This window comes from Mycotypha africana (assembly GCF_025528875.1).
Source record: "Mycotypha africana strain NRRL 2978 chromosome Unknown BDF20scaffold_3, whole genome shotgun sequence".
NCBI lineage: Eukaryota > Fungi > Mucoromycota > Mucoromycetes > Mucorales > Mycotyphaceae > Mycotypha > Mycotypha africana.
The window spans coordinates 2090886-2112918 of NW_026515727.1; the positions used below are offsets into that span (position 1 = coordinate 2090886).

Consider the following 22033-nt stretch of genomic DNA (forward strand, 5'->3'; position numbering starts at 1 on the left):
ATTTATTAGCAGTTATTTGGCGGTAATAGGGTTAGGGCTTGTTGAAGGATATCAAGACGAGGTAAAGGAAAAGAATAGAATGGAAAAGGGAAAAGATGTTTCTCTTAAGATTTTCGGGTTCAAAATAGCAGCACAGAATTGTGGAGGGCTGCTGAACTACAAATGTTTTTTTTGTATTTTTTTATACATTATAAAAATACAATCCCGTATGACAATGTATTTGTACATGAAACTGTATAAAACATATCCTCTTTGTCTCTTTTATTATGTATTTGAATCTATGTTAATGTCCATTTGCTTTTATAACACGAAATATAAGAATAATACCTCAGGACTATCTAATTATCTTACAATAGTTTTAGGTGACCTGTAACCTGATCAATGAGTTCAGCAGGGCCTATCAATCGAGTTTTTGGCTATTAGTTTTCCGCAAAGGAAACGAAACCAATATGATCAGTTTTATTACCTGGACCAACACCAAGAACAGTACGTGAACCAGGCGCAATCTGTGTACGACCAGCGTCTTGAATAGTTTGTGCAGGCAGACCGAGGCTAAGTGCAACAGCTTGCATTTCAAGGCTACACCCAGACCAAAGAGGAAAAATGAGAGATATGCTTATGTAATGCTTATGTTAGTGCACGCACTTACAGTTTCTCTTCACTATCACATTTTAAAGCAACTTTGGCCTGCCCTGACATTTCCCAATTCCTTAAAAGCTGAGGAATAATGCTCGTTAGATAAGCACATTAATAAGATTATATATCCTTCGCTCTTTTTACCATCGGATTAACTCTCTTTGCAGCTTTGTAACAAGCAAGGGTTGCATGCCCACACTAATAAATTTGGAACCTGTTGTTAGAATACTCTAAATCATATTGTTGTCAGTTGTTTGGAATAGGCAGGTGTACCTGTGCAGCAATTTTTCCTTTTGTCATTCCCAAGTCAGTCCGAACAACAAGTGTCTTTGTTCGAAAAAAAAAGATCATCAATAAAACAAAAGCTCATGCCGTCTAGACTGTGCACAGAACATAAACTCACAAGCTTGAAATTATCGTATTTCTTCAGATCGATCTTTCCGTCTTCAGGCAGTTCGTCAAGTTCTTCGTCATCATTCTCGTCTTTTGTTTCAGTCTGCTTAGACGCCTTCGTGGTGTCTTTCAATCTCTGCAGCACCCAGATCGCTGAAATTAGTAACAGACCAGATCGATTGCTACTATCTTTGGCAGCCAACTTACATTTTGAGCATTGTATTTTCCAATAATATACCCCGTCACAAGAGATGCAATCGCAGTAATGACAGTTGTTGATACCATAATTCTCTGCGCTCGCATACTATTCGTGAAAAGAAGTCATTCACCTAATCAGTAAAGGGTGGATAAGAAGTCTAGGCTTTTTTCAAGCTCCGTAGAAAGCTTTTTTGCTCTTGCTGCTCAACACTGTTATCCTTCTAATTTATTTTTTATAGATGATGATATTATCCTACCTTATATACTTTTTGTTGGCTTCTGCAATACAAAAGAAGAGCAATCGCATCTTTGCTGGTATAAATATTGCTTCCAAGGACGAACATGACGACTGTCGAAGCAGACTTTCAATCGGCTGTTAAATTGTTAGTCCACGATAAACTGTTTTACTGCTTGTGTAATGCTTACTCTGAGCTCTTTTTCTCCTCCGAGTTATCTATATCATGACAAAAGGCCTAAATTTGATTGTAATTACTTTTGGCTTGCTGACCAGCTTTTACGGATTCTATGGAATTGGTTTTGGAGTACCTGCACCTGGATATGGCGGGCATTTTCAAGTATATAAAATATATTCATTTATGCTATTTTATCTACTTCCCTCTTGTTTGCTCATGTTATGTAACTTAAAGAATCATTTTCTTTTTAAAACAGTATCTCACTATAATGGGACTTCTGGTTGCTACTTTAATGTTTATGGTTAGAATTATTCATTTATTGAGTGGCACAATGAAAGGTACATACGCGTCAATCAGCCAAATGGCACAATTTTGTAATATTGATAGCACTCATTCACTAAGCTCAATTTTCATAGTCGTGTATGAAACTTTAACAGCAATTGCTACACCAGTAAGTTATATATTTTTCGTGGTGGATGTCATCAGGAGCAGACTTACCAACCAAACTTTTCTTTGCATTACAATTCACTATATCAGATTGAAGGCCTTGTTAGTGTTCTCTATTGGCCACTTGTTCTATATGATAAATCATTGCTGATTCCAGAAGACACTGTCTTCGACTTGCCATTAAAACTGGATGTGTGCTTGCATTTATTCCCTACCGTCGTTTGTTGGATCGACTTTATGGTATTTAATACAAGTTATAAGCGATCTCCTTTACATATTCTGGCAATATATGCGTTTACTATGTTCTATTACGTCTGGTTAAACATCTGCTTTGAACACAATGGTTTCTGGCCGTACCCAATGCTAGGTTTATTCAAAAGCGATTTTCAACGAGGCGCTTTCTTTTTGCTTTGTGGATGGCTTTGTTCAAATCTATATAAAATAAGTAAGTTGTTGAATAAGTTTAATTGACAGTAAATGTGAAGTGGGTCCGTTATCAATACTAATATTATCAAAATACAATGTTTCTCTTCGATAGTTGCTAAAGGTCATGCTTTACTGCATCCAAAGGATGAGGTTCTCGTTGAGAAAGACCCAGTAAAAAAGCTCAGTTAAAATAGATTGTGCGTGGTTTTCGTTTACATATTGAAGAAAAGAATGTATACGTTTAGCTATTCATTATAGCAACTTAGAAATACAATATGCGTTTTTGTTTTCCGGGATATCTTATATATTTCCATCTGCTAGTATCAATCTTTTCATTTATGATCTATATATAACAGTCTTTAATAGCAATGAAACAGACAGAGTATACGCAACTACTTCTGAGAAGATGCTTCAGCCTTTAACCTATATTCACCGTCAAAATGTAACGTATAATTAGTGGTAATTTAGGGTTCCTTTTTAAAAAAAAAAATGGGAAAAAAAGCCTTAAAAAAATGCAGCTCTTCACATTTCGAGAAAGGGTGTATAATTTTTCCTTCTTTTCCATTTTTGACAGCCTTGTATCGAGTTATAACACGAACCAAAACCAAACTCCTTTCTGTCGTAAAAATATAATAGAATATGGTTGCAGCCAAACGATCTTCATCTAAATCAGCCGTTGAAATGGAAACATCCGTTTCAAAAGATCCAACCATTGAGAAAATGGACGAGATCTTGACGCAATCAGCAAAGAGAACCAGAATCCTATTCTCAACATCCTATAGTCAAACAGCTATGGACGAACAAGACAGGTAACTGTCGTGAGAGAAACGTAGGAATAGAGCTGGAAAGACAATTCCCACTAACTCTTCTGAACTGTGCTTCTTCCTGTATGTTACTGATCGCTAGTCAACGTGCCAAATTAACGAGTAAAATACACGATGAGTATCAAAACTTACGTACATTGCCGGAGGCTTTAATCAGACAACAAAAAGAAGCAGCTAAAGCACGTAAACAAGCAACAGCTACTAAAATTGAAGAAGCACCATCAGATCAGGAAGAAAAGAGTTCAATGTCTCAAATTATAGAGTCCATACCGGAAAGTTCAAAAGCGTAAGATGCTTTTTACTTAATGAATAAGCATAAATTGTATAGAGCGCTTCGACTAATATTTTGGCTTCAACACAATAATAGACTTGACGGCAAGAATGAAGGTGTTGTAGCCATTCGTAGTAAAGATCAGTTCTCGTCGGATGTATTTGGTGACACTTTGGCTGGTGCAGGATCACTCGTTCGCCGCGCTAGAGCAAAAATAATTAAACCGGTCTGGCATGCACCTTGGAAGCTTATGCGTGTCATTAGTGGTCACTTGGGTTGGGTACGTGCAGTAACAGTAGAACCAGGAAACAAATGGTTTGCCACAGGTGCTGGCGACCGTACCATTAAAATTTGGGATCTTGCTTCAGGCACCTTGAAGCTTTCACTTACGGGTCATATTGCAACAGTACGTGGTTTAGAAGTATCGCCTCGACATCCTTATTTATTTTCTTGCGGTGAAGATAAAATGGTGAAATGTTGGGATTTGGAACAAAATAAAGTGATACGTCACTACCATGGACATCTTTCTGGTGTTTATGCCTTAAGTTTACATCCTACATTGGATGTGTTAGTCACATCTGGTAGAGATGCAACAGCACGTGTCTGGGATATGAGAACAAAGCAAGCAGTTCACGTTTTGACAGGGCATACCAGTACAGTTTCAACAGTCAAGTGCCAAGAAGCAGATCCTCAAGTCATCACAGGTTCCATGGATAATACAATTAGATTATGGGATTTAGCAGCAGGCAAGACAATGGGCGTTTTGACACACCATAAAAAGAGTGTTAGAGCATTAGCTCTTCATCCAACTGAATTTGGGTTTGTCAGTGGTAGCGCAGATGCAGTCAAGGGATGGAAATGCCCCGAAGGCACATTCATACAGAATTATGAAAGAAAGAAGGCTATTATCAACGCATTAGCAGTAAATCAAGACGGTGTTGTTTTCGCTGGCGGGGATGATGGTTCATTGAGTTTCAGCGATTGGAAATCAGGATACAACTTTCAGTCACAGGATACAATTGTACAGCCAGGTTCGTTGGATGCAGAAGCAGGTGTCTTCTGTAGTACATTTGATAAAACAGGTTTACGTTTGATTACTGGTGAGGCAGATAAAACAATCAAAATATACAAGGAAGATGAAACTGCTATAAAAGATTCTAGTTTTTACCAATAAAGTAACTGCTATTTAATTGTTTGCTTTTGTAAGCTGTTTATTCTATGTTTCTTTCCATTAAATGTCAACTGTCATAATACCAATATCCTCACTGCCTAAACGGTTTAATATCGTTATGGATTCATTAGAAATATCGAGTACGCAACTTGAACCAGCAAATGTACTTTGCCGTTCAGAACCGGTCCTATTACACGCAACAAATATTGTATGTCTGCCGTCTTCAGAATCTTGGTATAGAGGTAACATTCGGGTAGCCCAGTATTTAATCGTACTATCTGGATTTGAATCACTTTTCAACCAAGACATACTGCAAAGTATTAAATTTGTGTTCTCTTTCAAATGATAATTTGCAAATTCAAAATCGCGAAAGTTCGCTTCGAATCGGTATGGATTGATATCCATGCAGATCCCTAAGCCAACCTGTAAAATGGAAAATGGAGAATTGGAGATGTAGGCAAAATCAATCGTAATTTTAAACTGTTATCTTCATCACGTTTTTGTAGTCTGTTTGTACCTTTCCTATATGCTCCATTTGTAATGTTCGAAAACCCGGCCCTTCCTCGGCCCAATTCTCATCAGTTTCATACAGAAATGCTTTTTGATAAGTTGTCATAAGTTCGCCTTTTGGATTGATTACACACATGCTATTATAAAAATGCGTATCATCTTTTTTCTGAGGATATCCAACACAAACGTAGCTTTTCAACCTCTTTGCTTGGTGTTTAGCCCACAAAGCAGAAGGGCCGTTCTCAGCATCCTCCAAGAATGGCATAATTTCCTCCTTGCTTTTGAAAACATAGCCTGAAAAAGCCATTTCTGGTAAAATCAGAATGTCGATATCCTCTTCAGTAAAACTACAGGTTAAATTCGTAGAATTATATTTGAGCCATTCTTGGTTGAAGTAGCAATATACATATTTTTTTTGATTTTGCTGCTTTATACAGGTTTGGAAAAACTGTTTACTCTTCCAACAGCTTAGTTGCAGTTTGAATATTGCTCTCGACATCGCCCCATTTGGGATTAAACTGACAGCACGCTTAAGAATCATTGTACAAACGCACAGATGTCAGATTGAAATTGAATATAGTTTTTTTGATAAATGAGTTTATTGAACGTCTTGAGGTCATTTGCTTAATTTCAATCGTTACCGATCTTCATTATATTGTACGCTTTGTCCTTGAAAAATGAAAGAAGAGTTCTAGAAAAGTTTTTCTGTTCTCGAAAAAAAAATAAAGAAAATATCCCACAATTATTATCTTTTATACTTCATAGCATCGAAAATCATAATAAACTCTTTTTTCAACACAACTACTCCGCCTTCTGCTTCTTATTTCCCATATTGAATCGTTCAGCTCTCTTTCGTTTCTTTTCTTCTTCTACCGGATCGAAGTTTACTGGTGCCTTTCCTTTAGACGCAGCTACTGTGGCAGCATTATCAGAAATACCAAACCTTTCGGCACGCCTTTTAAGTACTTCAGGATCGATGCCTAGTTTGTGGCTCTTCTTCACTTCTTGCTTATTTGTATTAATGCCAAATCGCTGTGCACGAATTTCTTTTTTGGCCTTCTCGTTTAATTGAATACCAAATCTTTTGGCCCTTTCTAAGGCTCTTTCAGCATCATCTAACTTCGCCACGGGCTTGGTGTCTGAAGTTGTTTGTTTAGCTGCGGGGGGTGAAGCAGCAGTAGCAGTTTTCTTAGAAGCTTCTGTGGTTCCAGTAGTTGTTGTATTTTTATCATTAAATGTGACGGGTGTAAATTTGAAGTTGCTGCTAGATTTCTCTTCGACATTCGTCTTTGAGTCTTTTGGTGCTATTTTGACTGTATCGCTGGGAGTCGTTTTATTTTTCGCAGTCGCATCCTTTGATTCTGAGGTTGGCACAGAAAGAGTAATATCATCCGCTGTATCCTTACTTTCATCGCCCAGAATATCCTCGAGTTCTTTAGAGCTACAAATTGTAGATATCTTAATGTCTATCTAGCGATAAACGATCACGTAAACTAACTATCTTAACTTACTCTAAAGGAACTTTAGATTCGTCAAAGTCTTCAAGATCACCGAATTCTTCTTCTAATGACTTTAATTCTTTTTCTTCTTTTTCGTCATGTTTAACTAAACGTTCAATCAGGTCCTCTTTCTTTCCGGTGACAGGAAGGTCTCTCTTCGTCAATAATTCTATAGAAGAAAAGCTTGTTATTCAGTATGTTTAGCACAGCAACAATTTCAAAACGACATCATGCTTACCTTGAAGTTCCTTTACTTTGAGATTCTTATATTTGTCGCTCATCTTTTTATTTTCAAGTGATGATCTGGAGGAAAAGGAGTTTGACTGATAGTAGAAAAGACCTTGTCACCATAAAATTGTCCGATAAAACACGAAATTTCTGACTCTCAAACACCATGTATTTTCAATTAACAAAATTAAGTCCTACCATTATACAAGTCCATTAGTCCAAAGACTAAATTTGTTGGCTTCGTAAGTCCTTAACAATTCTTTTGTCGCAATACTAACAGCCTGGAAGTATAAAAATTCACGTGAATGAGATTTCTTAAGATAACTGTCAATTTAATTGAAAATTGACAGTTTGAGTGAAGCATATATGATAAAGAAACTATAGTACATACTCTCTGGATGGTCAAACGGTGAGAACGCGTTCAAAATTTGCATTAGATGGGGGATAAAAAGGCCCTTTTCTTGCATAAATGCTAATGTAAACGTCATTGTCAATAAAATACCGATAACAAATGCTACGTTACTGACTCAAAATAGCGAATGTATAAGTATAATTTACTGTACACAGATGATATTAGCACATCGCATAGCATAATGGAGGATCTTTACTTCGAAGGTTTCGAACAAGCTCATTAGTCGTATCTAACTAAATTTAAATCATGCAAAGGCTTTTCGAACTAAGAGAAATTATCTGCGTTTTATGTAGCTATTGTAGCAACACCATACCCAACACCATCTTCATCTGTATTTCCCTTATGCCGCTATCATCTCTCCTCTTTGATGAAATGAGGCACTGGAGCAGTTGCGAAGGAAAGACTAATTATGTAGCCTGCCTGTTGTAAGTACCATCAATGTGGTCAAATAACGATCTGTTTGCATTTGATTAGCTATATTATGTAAACGATCTTCGAGACGGCATGGTTTCCGTTCATGTTTGGATGTTCCTTTCCTTTTCCTGAAAAATGATTTAAAATATGGCATGTCATTAAATAGCTAGGTTTATGATAAGGAAGCAGTCTTGAGAATGATTGTATAATCCTTTCGCCGTAGGCGACGAATGTCGTCGATGATTATCATCAACTAGAGCAACAACCAATTGCTATCGCTTCCTTAATTAAACGACAATAAAACAAACGTTCCAAGTATGGTGGCTGAAGGCTCTTTGATTAGGGTCTACAAGTATAGAAAAAGCTGTTGACATCATCAACAGGAATATTTTTAGTAGCACAGAAACTCTTTGCTAGCCTTCATAGTGAATATGATTGCTGGTGATGCTAACGTTAGCGGATTATTTCAGTTAACACACAATACTCCATCAAAGACAATGGTGAGAAAAGTAAAACAAACAAACAAACAAACATTTTGGAACTGATAGCAACGAGGCGGATGGTTGGTAAGGGATGAGACTAAAGGGATTATAGTTGCCTAGGTGTGTACATGATGTGGTCATACTTCAATCCCTGCCAAGGTATGAATATACGTTGATCTGTAATACCACGACTATAGAATCTTTTTATTGAGGTCATTTGTATTAATTGTAGAACTATCCAATCAGCAGTAACAATTCACTATTGGAACCACGTCTAATACTGGCTTTGAGAATGGAAATAAGACCAAGTATAGTGATGAATATGAGCCTAATAGAAATTCGAAAGTGACGGGGTATAAGGACAATTAAGAAGTGTTGTGACGCAGAACCAACTACTGATGGAAAAATTACTGAGGTGATGTACGCCACACACTTTTTTCTTCGGAATACATACAGCACATCGGCTTTCAGCTCAGCTCCCACACCACGTTAGCCTTAGTGCAACACATTGTTGATACAGACGACAAGCAGTAAGTAGTAAAGCTTTTGTCGGTTCAGTGTAGCATTCGGACATTTTGAGTGCGTCCTCATGGTACTATTGAAGACGTTTCAGCTTCAATAGTTTGATCCACAAGGGTTTATTTGCATAAATTTTTTCCTAGACACACGGATAAATACCAAACAACAACCATTTCGATTAACTATTACTTCGCGATCAGAAACTTTCCTCTGTTTTTCTTTCAAAAAAAAAAAAAATAAATCCTCAAATCTAAGAAAAATCGATTAGAAAATGTCTGCAAATATTGCAAACTCGACAGCAACCGACAACATGAACGGTAACTTTGATAATTTTGTATCTCAACAAAATGACTTGGGCCAGCAAGGTTATGAAGGAAATATCACCACCGCTGGATCCACTATACCTACTGATAGCTCATATAACAACTCAGGCGGTGGGACTTATGACTCGGTTCCCACCAGCGGTGTTAATGACTCTACTGTCAATTCAGGCTATGGAAACACTAGCGGTTACGGAAATAATACTTCTACAGCTGGCACTACTGGGGCTTACGTTGATACAACAGACAACACTACCGCTGGTGCTTACAGTAACGCCCCTAATCCTGGCACTGCTGAAGGCTTTGGCAATACAAACGCTACTAGTAATACTGGAGCTGCCACTGCTACTTACGGCAACAACACTACTGGAGGCAATGCTGGTGCCACAAACACTACCGACACGGCTGCTGCTAATGGAAATCAGACACAAGGTAAGCAATCCTTGGCTGACAAAATTGAAGCTTGGCTTGAAAAGCTAGTCAGCAAGTTCAAGAAGAATAAAACACCAAATTAAAGTTGTTTCTGTAAAATTTGCTATACTGTATACTTAATCTATGTCCTATGCTTTTTGTACTTTACTTATACTTACTTAATAACCTACTCCTATTTTTTATAAATAAATATATACTTATCTTTTCATTCTATAGCCAATATTCCTTTACGCGAATGATGAGCCATCATAGAAGACGCCAAATTCAAATTGCGGAAACTTTAACCTTTTTGCGAACAACTTCGTGTTTTAGGAAGTATAAACAACAATTACATTCGATTATATGCCTCCAAGTGCTATTACAACAGTAACTACTACATATGAAGTGCTGATTGACAACAATAACTGTCTTTGAAGGAAAAGAAAGGATGTTTAGGATGTAGATTGGTGTTGGCTTCTTTTTAAGTTTTCTAGATGAAAATTGGAAACAAAGTATGGCATCTAATAAGATCTTGATTGAGACACTCAAACAAAGATGACACTACCGAGAGAAAAAAAGATGAAAGAAAACAATGTATGTGACGAAAGAAATAATGTAATATTGATTAGAAACCACAACTGTAGTGATTGATTACCGTCTATGGTTAGTATACAGAGGCTGCTTTAACACTCATGCTATGCCAAAAGGCACATCAATACTATTGGATTAAAAAGCGATTTAATCAACTGAATGGGGAGAGTATTAAACAAAGCTAACACTAGAACGCGTCTTTGACCATACGGACAAAGTTATCGATGGACGAGGCTGAACAAGAAATGATGTGAACTGAAAGTGACAGGTTAACATAACATTTTTAATGCTTGCGTAAGGTTTCTGAGCGCTAACAAATGTTGACACTCCAAGCAAAAAACAGATTAGCATATTGACGTAGAAATGCTTTCTTAAGTTGAGTTGAGTAGTAAACGTTCAAAATGAAAAAGAAGATAAAGTACTTTTTTGAAAAGCAAGGGCCTCCTTCATGTGGTACTCAGGAAAATTTGGCTTACGATATCCATGTTGTTCAGCAGAGAGAAGTATGTACAGTAAAAAATTGTACATGATTTGACTAACAAATTTGGTTTTATGAGAAATGGCATGTCCAACATTCCTATATGCATCGCTTCATATTGGCTTCTTTCCTTGATAATTCACCATTATGCTCCTCTATTTTACTATCTGCTCGGCAATATTTTCTGTCCTATTGTGAATGATCTACTCGCTACTCTTTTCACATAGAGTGCTGCGGTATGAAGGAAAAAATCGATACGATAAGTTTAGAGCTCTGTCTGCGTGGGGTTTCCCAAATAACAGCCACCACATGACGAAACTACCAATTGTAGCCTTCACGTTCAGTGCCACATATTTATAGATAGGCTCCGCGTACGGAAATTAGGCTTGGCTTTAGGCGGCAAAGCGATACCACGTATGACTGATGATGTTAATGACTCTATTCGGAAAAGTTCTGTTATTTTATTATCGTAGTTTAATCGTCACCGGCACATACAAGAAGCTGAAGAAAAACAACATACTAACTTCAGTTGGCTATATCGATAATTGTAATCATGCCGGTGATTAAGTGCTAGAATGTTTGTATTATACTTCAAGAAATTGATGGGAAGACCATCTACAAGTAAGTTATGGCTCATACATCTTATTATATGAAGGAATGACTTTGCTATGTCTCAAATATGAGATCAGATATGTTACTGTGACTTACATTAGGCACAATATCCATCATACAGTAATAAATACAGGTCACAGTGCATTATATTTACATATGTGCAACTGTGACGACTGCACCACCATCTACTGTGATAGTGGTACCATTGGTATATTGACCGGCACGAGAAGCCAAGTATATACATGTTCCTGCAATATCTTCAGGCGAGCCAATACGCTTCACACCCAGTCTCGATACAATTTGATCGCCATATTTTTCAAGAGTTGCCTTCATCATTTTAGATTGAAAGGCACCTGGTGCAATAACATTGACGCGAACGCCTCGGTATCCTAACTTACCGGCCATATGACGTGACATATGATGAAGACCACCTTTTGAAGCAGAATAAGCATAGGTTTCTTGAGGCGGCGCCTTTTCAAAAAAAGATAAATAGCTTAGGTAGGTGTATGCAAAAAGAAAGAACCTCCTTTTATCTCATGAATCATTGACACTTACGCGTATACCGTCTATCGAACCAATATTGATGACGCTTGAAGTATTTTCTAAGCTTGCCTTTGCTGTTAAAAGGGGAAGACATCTATTAATGAGTAATAACAATTCATGTCAGTTTATTTTTGGAGCCCCAATTATTCTGCAGCGTTTCTTTCCTTTGAATGATTGTAGCACTTACGCTTGGGTCAATGTAAAGATACGCTTTAAGTTCAGATTTACGACCTTTTCGAACGCTTTATCAGGGTAACTATCGATTGTCTCGTTCCAGTTAGCACCTGCGTTATTTATCAATACATCAAGATCTGTATAATATGACATTTTGTGCAAGAGCAAAGAGAGACTATATCAATACGTTGTCTACTTTAAGTTGCGAAGGAATGCTATACACTTACGATCTTCTCTCTTGCTTAACTCTTCCACTAATCTTTTAATTTCATCGAAGCTTTGAAGATCTGCTGGTATAGCTATACATTCACCTGGCCCTTTTTCTGTCAATTCTTTAGCAACCTGGACAAATAGACATTAATATAAGGTATGATGGATTATTGGGCAGGTCATTAGTAATTCTTACTTTGTAACACACATCAGCAGAACGACTGGTAATGTAAATTTTGGCGCCTGCAGATACAAAACCCTGTACATATACGTATTAACATTTTGCTCGATTCAGTAATGTGTAAAATGGTCGAATATATCCAGTCGATATTAGTTACCGTTGCGATCATCTCACCAATACCTCTAGATCCACCTGTGACTAAAACAATCTATAGGGCAGAACGAAAGTTAATGAAGCTTACACCTTGCCAAAAAGAAATAGAGGCATGTTTAACAGATCTTTATTGTATGCTTTACTTTATTTCGAACATCAAATAAGTTATTGTAATCCATGGTTTATTGCTTTTGCTGATCGATCAATGATTATAGTAGATGTTTTTAATTGAAGTATGTGTAAAGGTAAACGGATGGGATATATACGATAATTAGTATAGAACAAAAACAGGGAAAAAGGAGAAAAAAAAAGTTGATATAGTTTACGATGAAGGATGCCAAAATAAAATCGTTTTTTTTTTTTTTTTTTTTTTTTTGTTCGCTAACCTAGTTTCGTGGAAGAGCTGACTAAAGAATTTCTCATGCTTTTAATGGATTCTTTCGAAAAGCAAACGTTTCTCATAATAGTCAATTAACTAAGCATACAAAAAGCACCATTGGTTTTTTAGCCTCGAAAAGGATATGTTTTAACAGTATTTCTAAGATGCACTTACTTTCAGAGGCGCCTTCTTAGCAACGACGCCTGTCTTATATCTCGCTAATTTACCGTCATTCCTTGACGTCCAAAATGAAAGAATATGAGCGGTTTGTCAACAATAACTATTAAAAAGCTACTATACAGATACTAACCATCTAACGATAGCATATAAGGTTTTATTATCGTCAGCAGGTCTGACAGCTTCAACCTTAGTAACGTCGACCCAGCTACTATTTAGTCTGAATTTGCTATCCTCTACTTCCGTATCAGAGAAGTCCAATTCAGTCTCACTCTCATAGTAAGACACAGGTTCGTTGGATTCTTCGCCTATGTTACACCGAAAAGTTTTGATATCCGATAAGCAAAGGCATAAAATCCAACACTTTTATATACCGTCTAGTTCAGCGACATTCTCTGTTCTTATTCTACTCACCTTCATCGATGTAATTTTTGGCCTTCTTTGTAGTGGAGGATGCATCAGGGTTTGATTGTTTTCTTTTTGCTGATGTGGTGTTATTATCAGCTGCAACCTTGTGAGTGGCGGTAGAGGCAGCACGTCCTAATTCCTGATCTACCTTTAGACGAACCGCTGGGCCCTGCTGTTGCCAGTACTGTTCAACAAGTTCTGTTGCATGATCCCTATCGTTATTTGTTACAATGAACGAGAAAATTATTTAGCAACTGAGGACCTTTTTTCTATTGTCCGGTTGTTATTTACACAGCATCTTCTGGTTCCCAGGTATTTTCATCTGAATCGTAACCTTTCCATTTGATGTAATACTGAAGTATTTTCTTATTTTTCTAACAGTGCCAGAAAAATAAACGCAAAGGTTAATCTGACCGTCACTTAATAAATTATCTCACTATTTCATTCGACGATCTTTCTTACCGAACGATGATTGATTTTGTGGTTTACGATACACTCAACTTCATACTCCTCGTCCTCTGTTTCCGATTCTGCTGGCTTTTTTACAACTTGTCTACCACTTTTTGCCATTTTTTCTTTATTTTAATTAAAAATGTATGAGTAAAAAATGGAGAAGAAAAAACAAAAAAAAAAAAAATATGGAAAACAATAGAAAAAGTCTGCTCCGCAAAGAAAAAAAAACTTTCTATTCCTCCTAACATAGACGCGTCGAATTTCTTATTTAGTGACTTTCGAAAAGTGAAGTTGCACATAATGAAGTTTTCTTTTTTTTTGTTTTTGTTTTGGTAAGCAAATGAAGGTTTTTATTAATAGTCACACATATGCGGAGAACAGGGACTTCAGGTACATAAGACAAGAGAGGTTTTCGTGAGATTATCTTTTAGGATGATTTTGAAAGGGTTAGAAGAGAATTCCATAAAAAAAAGAAAATTTCCCAATACGTTACCCATACATTTAGTAGTCGGCTTATGCGGAACCGACAAACGGAACTGAACCGAGCACAATGTTAGAAACTGACTCGGGTAGAGAGGAGTAATCGTACATAGAAAGGATACCAGATCCTATATCTAGCTATAATGAGAAGCAGAGCAAAAATGTTCTTAACTAGCCATCTCCATTTCTGAGAGACCCCATGTTCGAGGAGTCGACTTTTTCTATGAAAAAGAGATAAACGCAGTGAGAATTTACCTGTAGAAATATGGGATCTTTTTCATAAATGAGCTACTCGACGCACAGACTAAATAGTAAGCTAATGCATAATGGCTTTAAGATGTTGTAACACTTATCGAATATGATTAACAAAAATCAAAAGGGTTAGGATAGCACCTAAACAATAGAAGCTGTAGGCTCTGAAATAAGTAACTAAAGCACAAACTGTGCTACAAGGGACTTGGAGCGTTATTGTACGTCGTTGGACAAAATGTTGCTACACTCAACGGTATGAACTTGGAAGCATATAACCCTGCAACTTGCTGTATGATCAAGAAAAAGATTTATGTGGTTAAAGATCGACTAATTCTGGAAACACTGGTAATCTGAAGGTAGCTGCTAGGAAACTTTGAGGGAGTGGAAGCCGTAACAATAAACTGAGAAACTCATGAACCAGGTCGCATAGAAATCGAAAGTAATTGAATGTCTTGAATTTCATTGGCAAAATGGATTGAGGGTAGTTCAGGACATATCAAAAATAATAACTGTGGCATTATTTATCGTCTGGACCAGAGAAAAGTGATGAAGCATTTAGACAGCATAGAGCTGGGAGAAACAAGCATAGTCCATAGAAACAAGGGAAATGATACTTAAATTGTTAGCCAAGTTGTTTGTTTAATTGCTAACAAGATCAAGCCACCTTTATCCCTAGGTGGGAATGATTGATTATAAGTCGAATCATAATTGAGGCACCATAACTGCTAAGATAGCTGCCGTAAGATATTGAAAACAATCAGTAAACCAGATTCTACATAGAATTAAAAACGTTTCTAACTGTAACTCTTTCTATAGAGACAATTGCCGCTAAGAATACTGAGGAATCAGAGACCGCACCATTTCGAGCAGTTTATAGCTAAGCATTTAATACGGCAGTTATATCTATGGTATTTATTTGCCGGAGCACTTTGAGGTGTACATTTAGATATTATTCTTATTGGACCTCAATCATAAATATTATAGGGAAATACTAAAGTGCACTTCCTTTTAATTATGCTTTGCACGCAAGTTTAAATAATGTCATACTATAAAGTGGTAGTAACTCGTATCATAAACAAGCATATGAATCACTTTAATTGATAACTCTGTTCAAATGGTTACTAATCATGCAATCAATTCTTCATAGATACAACAAAAATAAACACATGAAACTATCATAGAGTCCTCCTCATTTATTTTTACCTATGCATCTGCTTCATTTTATTCATAAACCATATTGCAAGAGACTCATAGCTTGTTACATACTAAAAGGTTTGATATGAGTATATGTAATTTTTATGGTCTACACAATTGATTGAAATTAGGAGCTAAATTGTAAGGTTAGACATGCTTTTTTTTATGGTGACTAGCGTTTAAGGATTTTCTTTGCTGTTTGATATACGTCTTACAATTTATGACCGTTTGAATCTTTTAAAAACAGGTCCTTCTCTATTCCACCAATCCAACATACAGCCACATTCAATCGATCGTCCAAGTATCAATAAATTCAAACAACGATTTTGTAAAGCCATTTGTGAACTCGCATGGCTTACAGTTTCTAAGAAATACAAATTCCGCCGCCTTTTTCATTTCTACTGATCTGTATGTGGGCAGCTCGTTTTACCATTGGTTCGAGCCAGTATTTTTTTAGTTACACACTATAATCCAATTCGTAAATGTGATGAATAAGCTTTTGATCTCGTCTATCTTTCCTCTGCCAACACAGTTACTTTTGCTTTTTTAGTCTTTTAAAAACAAGCATTTGTACAGAATGTCATTTTTAGATGGAGGAGGAGGAGCTGACTGCGGGCCAGCCAATCCCATGGCAAGCTTGATGAAGCAATTTGGTCAAGACAGATCGATACAACAAGTAATGTCCTTAGAAGATCAAAATCTATATTCATTTAAACTTTTCTTTAAACGAAAAATACCTTCTTCACCTTTCATTTTTATAGGATCGTTTTGGGCCTGAACAAAGAGGTGAAAGCTCTAAGGTTAGATAGGAAATATATCCGTTGGAATAAAAAGCAGTATCCTAAGCTAACTGTCGACTTTCCAATTCATAGGCAGCTTTTCGAACTCGCCAAAGACCTACGCCAAGTGGACAAGTAAGCAATCTTTCCCAACAATCAATAGTTTGAAGATGCAGAGAAGCATTAATTCACATTATTCTTACTTTTACAGCTGACAGATGGATTTTTCAGAGAAGAGACCGCAATGGAAAGACCAAATACCAACGTATTTCAATTTAACGGGTTAAACAGAGAACTTGAAAGATTACAGCAGCCGCAGCTTTCATCAGGACCACCGCCCCCGACAGCCGCAGCGCAGAATTGGGCAAGTGATTTTATGGCACATCAGGGTTTGCCTTTACCTCAGAACGAACAGTTTGGAGAATTTGAAAAGATCTATAATAGCCCTCAGCAAGGTAACGCTGTCATGAAAAATATGGGGTAAAAAATAAATATAACAAAAATATTAAGGTTAAATTAACTCTTTTTGGTAAAAAATAAAAGCTGTTCCCCATCATGCATGGCAAGAAGAGTTTCATTCTTTACAACCACAGCAGCAACAACAACAACAGCATCATCATCAGCAACAATACCGACATCAGCCAGCTTTAAACTTATCGCTTCATGAGCGACAAGCATTTGAAAGAGCCTTTGATGAAGCAAGGCAAAATGCACCTTCTAACTGGGAACAAGAATTTGTCGCCAAAGAACATGATGCTTGGGCTTCTGAATTCGAGCAACTGGAGAAGAATGACACGCAAGTAACAGCCAACAATGATAACGATGCATTAGCCAAGACAGCAGGTATGCTGCTCGATTCAGTGGATGTTGAATCAAACCCTAAATTCAAAAATTCGCAATTTATGAACTTGATGCGTCGACTCAGAGATAGTGAAGTGGCTATTGAAGGAGATAGAATGGTAGAGACGAATAAGTCTGCAGCAGGTGATTGGGCCACTCAATTCAGTGGTCAACAACAGGCAGACAGCAGTACAGCGGGTAATATGTGGTCGACCGAATTTGCGAGTAAATTAGAACGCGGCTGGACCTCTGAATTCCATCAGGAACAAAGGCAGCATCAACACCCTGGTGATTGGGCTTCAGAATTTTCGACACAACAGCTGAGCCATCGACAGCAAGAAGAAATGCAACGGCTTTTTGGAAAAGGCACAGAAACAGAAGACTGGATCGAGCAATACAACAAAAATATCGCTCATCTCAAAGATGCCCAGGATCATGAATGGGATACAATGCAAAAGGACTGGGAGCGTTTTAAACCTGATTTACAAAAAGGTTTAGGCTATCGAGCCTCCAACCCCAATTACGACACCTATCATTTTGCCATCAACAATCCTTATTTGATGAATCCTCAAGCGATCGACTCAGCAGATCATGGAAATTTGGCAGAATCCATTTTGGCCTTAGAAGCGAAAACTCAACTTCAGACATCGGACGCCAATGCCTGGAAATTACTCGGTTTACGTCAGCAAGAAAATGAGAGAGATGATGCTGCTATTGCTGCCTTACGACAAGCTGTGCAAATGAATCCTGGTCAGTTAGATGCTTGGTTGGCTTTAGCCGTCAGTTATACGAACGAGAATTGCCGCGCAGATGCCTATGACGCCTTAGAGCAATGGCTCGCCAACAACCCTAAATACCAACATCTGCTCAATAAGCAAGCGAAAGGACAAACAGCTGCGGAAATCCACTACTACATTACCAACTTATTTTTAGAAGCGGCGCGAAGTTCGCCCGGTGAGGAAATGGATGCGGATGTTCAAGTAGGATTGGGCGTCCTATTCAATGTATCAGAAGAGTACGATAAAGCCATTGATTGCTTCAAAGCAGCTGTGAGAAGTCGACCACAAGACTATCTACTGTGGAACAAATTAGGTGCTACCTTGGCGAACTCGCGCGATACAACAGGTGCCATCGAAGCTTATTTCCAAGCCTTAGAAATCAGTCCTACCTACGTGCGTGCACGATATAACTTGGCAATTAGTTGTGTTAATTTGGGTCAGCAGCGAGAAGCAGCAGAGCATTTGTTGACAGCATTAGCAATGCAGCAAGCCAATAATGTGATACCGCAAGTGCCCGGGGGAAATAATGTTTTGACGGATGACCGCGGTAATACGGTGAAGATTGCTGGTGGTATGAGTGATAACGTATGGAGAAGTCTTCGCATGCTCATGTTAAAGTAAGTTTGAGATGAATCACTGTAATGCATCGAATGGGAAAGGGGAGCAGATGACGGATATATTTGGACTTGCGCTAATTTTTCAATCTATCTATAGTATGAACCGCGATGATTTAGCGAGGGCATGCGACGCCCGTAATCTCAATGCTTTTCGTGCAGACTTTGAATTCACAACATAATTTACCTATCCAAACCATTACTACTGATCAAGGCTATAGAACACCATACCATTTTGTAAAAAAGATATATCCCACTTTTATTTGGAAACCCTCGACACAAGTCGCTTGGTGCGTGTTCCCCGAGAAGGATCTGTTTTAATTCTTATTTATTTACAACCTTTTTTAATTCGATGCGTAACAATTTCCTAACCGCAAAAACGCGACAAAAAATGCGAAAAAAAAAACTATATGTATTTTTATTCTTCCTTCTACAATAAACTATCTAATAGTACCATATCATTTGATTTTGTAAATGGTGTAAATATGGCGATGGTCGGCATTCAATGGTTCGAAGGGGCATAAATAAAAGTTGTACGAAGACCGTGCTTATGATTATGGACCATATGCTTTGATTTAGTGATGTATAATTTTCTTGAGAAAGCTCCAGTTTTTTTAATATTGGCGCTTCTGTTTTGTCTATTGGCTGGGATTTGGCATAGATTCGTCTATTTGTTCATATATATATAGATACGTACAGAAATATTTTGTCTTAAGCGATTGTGGAATAAAAGTATAGACACTCTGTGCCAAAAATTTGAATGATATTTATGACCTTATTCAGAAAGAAGCAGTAAAAGCTCTTCATTGTTTGATACTATTGTTGGTGTAGAGGAATTGGAAAAAGCAAAAATATAGAATATTATTACAAATTAAAAGAAATCGTACAGTATCACTGGTATATGAAAAATTAAAACAGCAAACTATAGATGGACGTCTTATTGCTGATGCGTTTGTTGAGGTATCAGTTTCGTAACTCGGCCTATGCATTTTGATCTGCCTTCCAAAAACAAAATTTGTGATCCAAGCTTTAGGTAGCAAGGCTCATACATGGAGCTAAAACAGCATGTCCCTTTCTTCCCTGTACGTAATATAGCTGCGTTCGTTTCCTTTTTCGTCTGCTGCTGTTTGTCACAGTTCAGATTGGCGACTCCTTCAGTTACTGCTGTTATGCTGTCGGGATCTGCTTCTTTAACAACTGCATCTTGCTCTAGAGCTGTCACTGACATTACTTTTGCGCGCTGTCGAATAGACCCCGAATGAATCATACCGCATGTACCTGCAGATACTCCTGTCGCATGGTACACAACGGTCAGTTCTGCTTCAAACATGCGATAGCAATCTGGCTTTTTGTCATCTTCTGCGGCTAAAAGGACCATACCTCTACTGATCTTCCAAGAAGAAAGTGCTTCGCTCTCGGAACGGTTTTGTAAGGCCAGAGTAGCTGTTTGCCCGCAATGTACGTAATGAGAAGGAACTCTGTGTCGGTGGACGGATATAATATTCACTAACGTAAATTCGCCTTTAGTATTGGGTCCTAGATAATATTTTTTGTCCTTCTCTTTCACGTTGATTCTTCCTTGGCCCAATACCCCGCCAACGACTACACCGACGTCTGGTATTCTATAAACTTCTTCAATCTGAAATTCCGCCGGTTCTTCCAACTGTTCGTCGTAATTCATACGTTTTGGTTTCGGCAAATAATTAAAGAACATCTGTAATAAGTTCATATTGGAGCCGGTTACATTAGACACCAGAAATATAGGCAATTCAGATCCTCCTCCTTGTCGTCCAAGGCATGAGGCATACGTGACCACGTCGTTTTCGTTCTGTACGACAACGGGCACCTTCTTCTTCAGCCACAATGACGACTTTAGCAAATTGAGTAGAAGATGTAAAGTCGATTTGAGTTGATCATGTGTTGCCACGTCACTTTTTGTCATGACGACAAAGACAGGTACGTCCAACATGACGGCAATAGATAAATGTTCTCGTGTCATATCGTCTATGGTGGGTGTTGATTTATTGGCTGCAGAATTAGCAGCTATGACTAAACATGCATAATCAGGAGCATAGCCCATTAAACCCGAAATGGTTGTTCGTAAATATTTCGGATAACCACATGTGTCCAGCAGAGTGATGACTTTATGACTGGCTTCACAAATTTGCTCCCATGTATTAATATGAGTGGTGGCGTAGTTGATCAAGTGCCCTTCAGCGTCATAACCAATAATTTCATGAGAGATAGAGGAACTTCTGCCGGATTCTAACTCATGTCGATGCCGCAGCAGGTTGAGACGAGCACTGCCCCGTCCATTGTCTTTCGTGCCGTGTGTAATATAACTTAACAGAGTTGATTTTCCTGCTCCTAAGCCTCCTACGAGCACTATACGTAGATCCGTCAAACTTTGTCGGTCGGGTTTTCTTTTCACAAGCACTTCAGCTACTGTATATTGCTTCTGTGGATGTTGATATAACTGCTGCTGCTCTTTCCATTGGCATCGGCTCTGGTGGGTATGTGATTCGTTAAACTGTGCATCCAGTTTCATTTCTCGCATAACCGAAATGTCTGCTTTCAATTCTGCTGCCATTTTCTGTAACGTGTCGATGGATGCTTGCATTTCTTCACTACTTAAGCCTGTGTATATTCAAACAATTTTCGCACATACAAGAGTCGCGTTAGAAATATCTATTCCAGCCCTTCATACCAAACAAATACTGCGTCAAACCTTTAATTGTACCGTCGTCATCAACGCCAATCTCATAGAGTGCCTCACCATTCCCCTCGGATAGCCTTCAGGAGAAAGACGGTGATAATAATATGAGTCGTTATGAACGAATTGGTTCGATTATAGGGGAATAAAGCATCAAAAGCTCTATCTCTTTTACCTCCATTTCATCTGGGTTATGAGCTGTTCTAATCGTTCGCCTGACGTGTTGGTTAGCTTTAACTATTTGCCACAAACAAAACAATAAATATCAGTGTTAACCCTGCTATTTTTCTGCGTCTCTACGATGAGAAAAGACCCTTTACTTTATATTCTATATTTCCTTCAGCATCGCTTTCTGGAGGCAAAGCTCCGTTTGAAAAGTATTCTGATAATAAAGAGACTACAGGTTCGTTGCAATCGTCATTTGCCATTGAGAAAAGAAAAAGAATAAA

General features: G+C 37.8%; 10 protein-coding genes across 10 annotated transcripts; 5 read left to right on the plus strand and 5 right to left on the minus strand.

Annotated features, from left to right (window-relative positions):
* Window positions 1-419: 419 nt before the first annotated feature.
* Window positions 420-1314, minus strand: BDF20DRAFT_816062 (peptidyl-tRNA hydrolase PTH2-domain-containing protein; the record flags this gene model as incomplete). The annotated part of the gene is made up of 6 exons (XM_053077126.1): window positions 420-579; window positions 650-717; window positions 781-834; window positions 910-963; window positions 1040-1165; window positions 1237-1314. The coding sequence occupies 6 exons, from the start codon at window positions 1312-1314 to the stop codon at window positions 420-422; spliced, it is 540 nt and encodes a 179-aa protein (XP_052938480.1).
* A 176-nt stretch (window positions 1315-1490) lies between these two features.
* BDF20DRAFT_861192 (FAR-17a/AIG1-like protein-domain-containing protein) lies at window positions 1491-2981 on the plus strand. Its single transcript, XM_053080564.1, has 5 exons — window positions 1491-1802; window positions 1897-1978; window positions 2057-2091; window positions 2178-2532; window positions 2626-2981. The coding sequence occupies exons 1-5, from the start codon at window positions 1689-1691 to the stop codon at window positions 2700-2702; spliced, it is 663 nt and encodes a 220-aa protein (XP_052938481.1). The 5' UTR covers window positions 1491-1688; the 3' UTR covers window positions 2703-2981.
* A 213-nt stretch (window positions 2982-3194) lies between these two features.
* On the plus strand, window positions 3195-4782 carry BDF20DRAFT_816753 (WD40-repeat-containing domain protein; the record flags this gene model as incomplete). Its single annotated transcript, XM_053077184.1, has 3 exons — window positions 3195-3322; window positions 3420-3623; window positions 3705-4782. The coding sequence occupies 3 exons, from the start codon at window positions 3195-3197 to the stop codon at window positions 4780-4782; spliced, it is 1410 nt and encodes a 469-aa protein (XP_052938482.1).
* Window positions 4783-4839: 57 nt separating this feature from the next.
* Window positions 4840-5596, minus strand: BDF20DRAFT_816461 (uncharacterized protein; the record flags this gene model as incomplete). Its single annotated transcript, XM_053077150.1, has 2 exons — window positions 4840-5259; window positions 5420-5596. 2 exons carry the CDS (start codon window positions 5594-5596, stop codon window positions 4840-4842), a joined length of 597 nt encoding a protein of 198 aa, XP_052938483.1.
* Window positions 5597-5996: 400 nt separating this feature from the next.
* On the minus strand, window positions 5997-7096 carry BDF20DRAFT_861205 (uncharacterized protein). The gene is made up of 3 exons (XM_053080565.1): window positions 7027-7096; window positions 6801-6957; window positions 5997-6730 (listed from the first exon to the last, which is right to left on the minus strand). Exons 1-3 carry the CDS (start codon window positions 7067-7069, stop codon window positions 6091-6093), a joined length of 840 nt encoding a protein of 279 aa, XP_052938484.1. The 5' UTR covers window positions 7070-7096; the 3' UTR covers window positions 5997-6090.
* Window positions 7097-7674: 578 nt separating this feature from the next.
* On the plus strand, window positions 7675-8673 carry BDF20DRAFT_834170 (uncharacterized protein; the record flags this gene model as incomplete). The annotated part of the gene is made up of 3 exons (XM_053078717.1): window positions 7675-7853; window positions 8246-8351; window positions 8557-8673. 3 exons carry the CDS (start codon window positions 7675-7677, stop codon window positions 8671-8673), a joined length of 402 nt encoding a protein of 133 aa, XP_052938485.1.
* A 441-nt stretch (window positions 8674-9114) lies between these two features.
* Window positions 9115-9678, plus strand: BDF20DRAFT_911756 (uncharacterized protein; the record flags this gene model as incomplete). Its single annotated transcript, XM_053083871.1, has 1 exon — window positions 9115-9678. One exon carries the CDS (start codon window positions 9115-9117, stop codon window positions 9676-9678), a length of 564 nt encoding a protein of 187 aa, XP_052938486.1.
* A 1401-nt stretch (window positions 9679-11079) lies between these two features.
* On the minus strand, window positions 11080-12892 carry BDF20DRAFT_861212 (uncharacterized protein). The gene is made up of 7 exons (XM_053080566.1): window positions 12660-12892; window positions 12521-12571; window positions 12379-12441; window positions 12200-12314; window positions 11986-12109; window positions 11811-11892; window positions 11080-11726 (listed from the first exon to the last, which is right to left on the minus strand). Exons 1-7 carry the CDS (start codon window positions 12693-12695, stop codon window positions 11406-11408), a joined length of 792 nt encoding a protein of 263 aa, XP_052938487.1. The 5' UTR covers window positions 12696-12892; the 3' UTR covers window positions 11080-11405.
* A 3544-nt stretch (window positions 12893-16436) lies between these two features.
* Window positions 16437-19053, plus strand: BDF20DRAFT_834174 (uncharacterized protein; the record flags this gene model as incomplete). The annotated part of the gene is made up of 6 exons (XM_053078718.1): window positions 16437-16535; window positions 16621-16659; window positions 16732-16773; window positions 16850-17093; window positions 17182-18874; window positions 18972-19053. 6 exons carry the CDS (start codon window positions 16437-16439, stop codon window positions 19051-19053), a joined length of 2199 nt encoding a protein of 732 aa, XP_052938488.1.
* A 782-nt stretch (window positions 19054-19835) lies between these two features.
* On the minus strand, window positions 19836-21275 carry BDF20DRAFT_789247 (P-loop containing nucleoside triphosphate hydrolase protein; the record flags this gene model as incomplete). The annotated part of the gene is made up of 2 exons (XM_053076162.1): window positions 19836-19979; window positions 20094-21275. Coding segments are annotated over 2 exons (1326 nt in total), but the record flags the coding sequence as incomplete, so codon positions are not given.
* Between the last annotated feature and the right edge of the window lie 758 nt (window positions 21276-22033).

What these genes read in the sequence shown, in the direction of transcription:
- BDF20DRAFT_861192 (XM_053080564.1), top strand. Translation starts at nt 1,689, where the DNA reads ATGACAAAAGGCCTAAATTTGATTGTAATTACTTTTGGCTTGCTGACC. An exon ending in ATTGAGTGGCACAATGAAAG is followed by an intron (nt 1,979 to 2,056) that starts GTACATACGCGT and finishes CAATTTTCATAG; the next exon opens with TCGTGTATGAAACTTTAACA. An exon ending in TAACAGCAATTGCTACACCA is followed by an intron (nt 2,092 to 2,177) that starts GTAAGTTATATA and finishes TCACTATATCAG; the next exon opens with ATTGAAGGCCTTGTTAGTGT.
- BDF20DRAFT_861205 (XM_053080565.1), bottom strand. Translation starts at nt 7,069, where the DNA reads ATGAGCGACAAATATAAGAATCTCAAAGTAAAGGAACTTCAAG. An exon ending in CAAAGTAAAGGAACTTCAAG is followed by an intron (nt 6,958 to 7,026) that starts GTAAGCATGATG and finishes TTTCTTCTATAG; the next exon opens with AATTATTGACGAAGAGAGAC. An exon ending in GAATCTAAAGTTCCTTTAGA is followed by an intron (nt 6,731 to 6,800) that starts GTAAGTTAAGAT and finishes TACAATTTGTAG; the next exon opens with CTCTAAAGAACTCGAGGATA.
- BDF20DRAFT_861212 (XM_053080566.1), bottom strand. Translation starts at nt 12,695, where the DNA reads ATGGATTACAATAACTTATTTGATGTTCGAAATAAA. An exon ending in TTGGTGAGATGATCGCAACG is followed by an intron (nt 12,442 to 12,520) that starts GTAACTAATATC and finishes GTATATGTACAG; the next exon opens with GGTTTTGTATCTGCAGGCGC. An exon ending in ATCTTTACATTGACCCAAGC is followed by an intron (nt 11,893 to 11,985) that starts GTAAGTGCTACA and finishes ACTCATTAATAG; the next exon opens with ATGTCTTCCCCTTTTAACAG.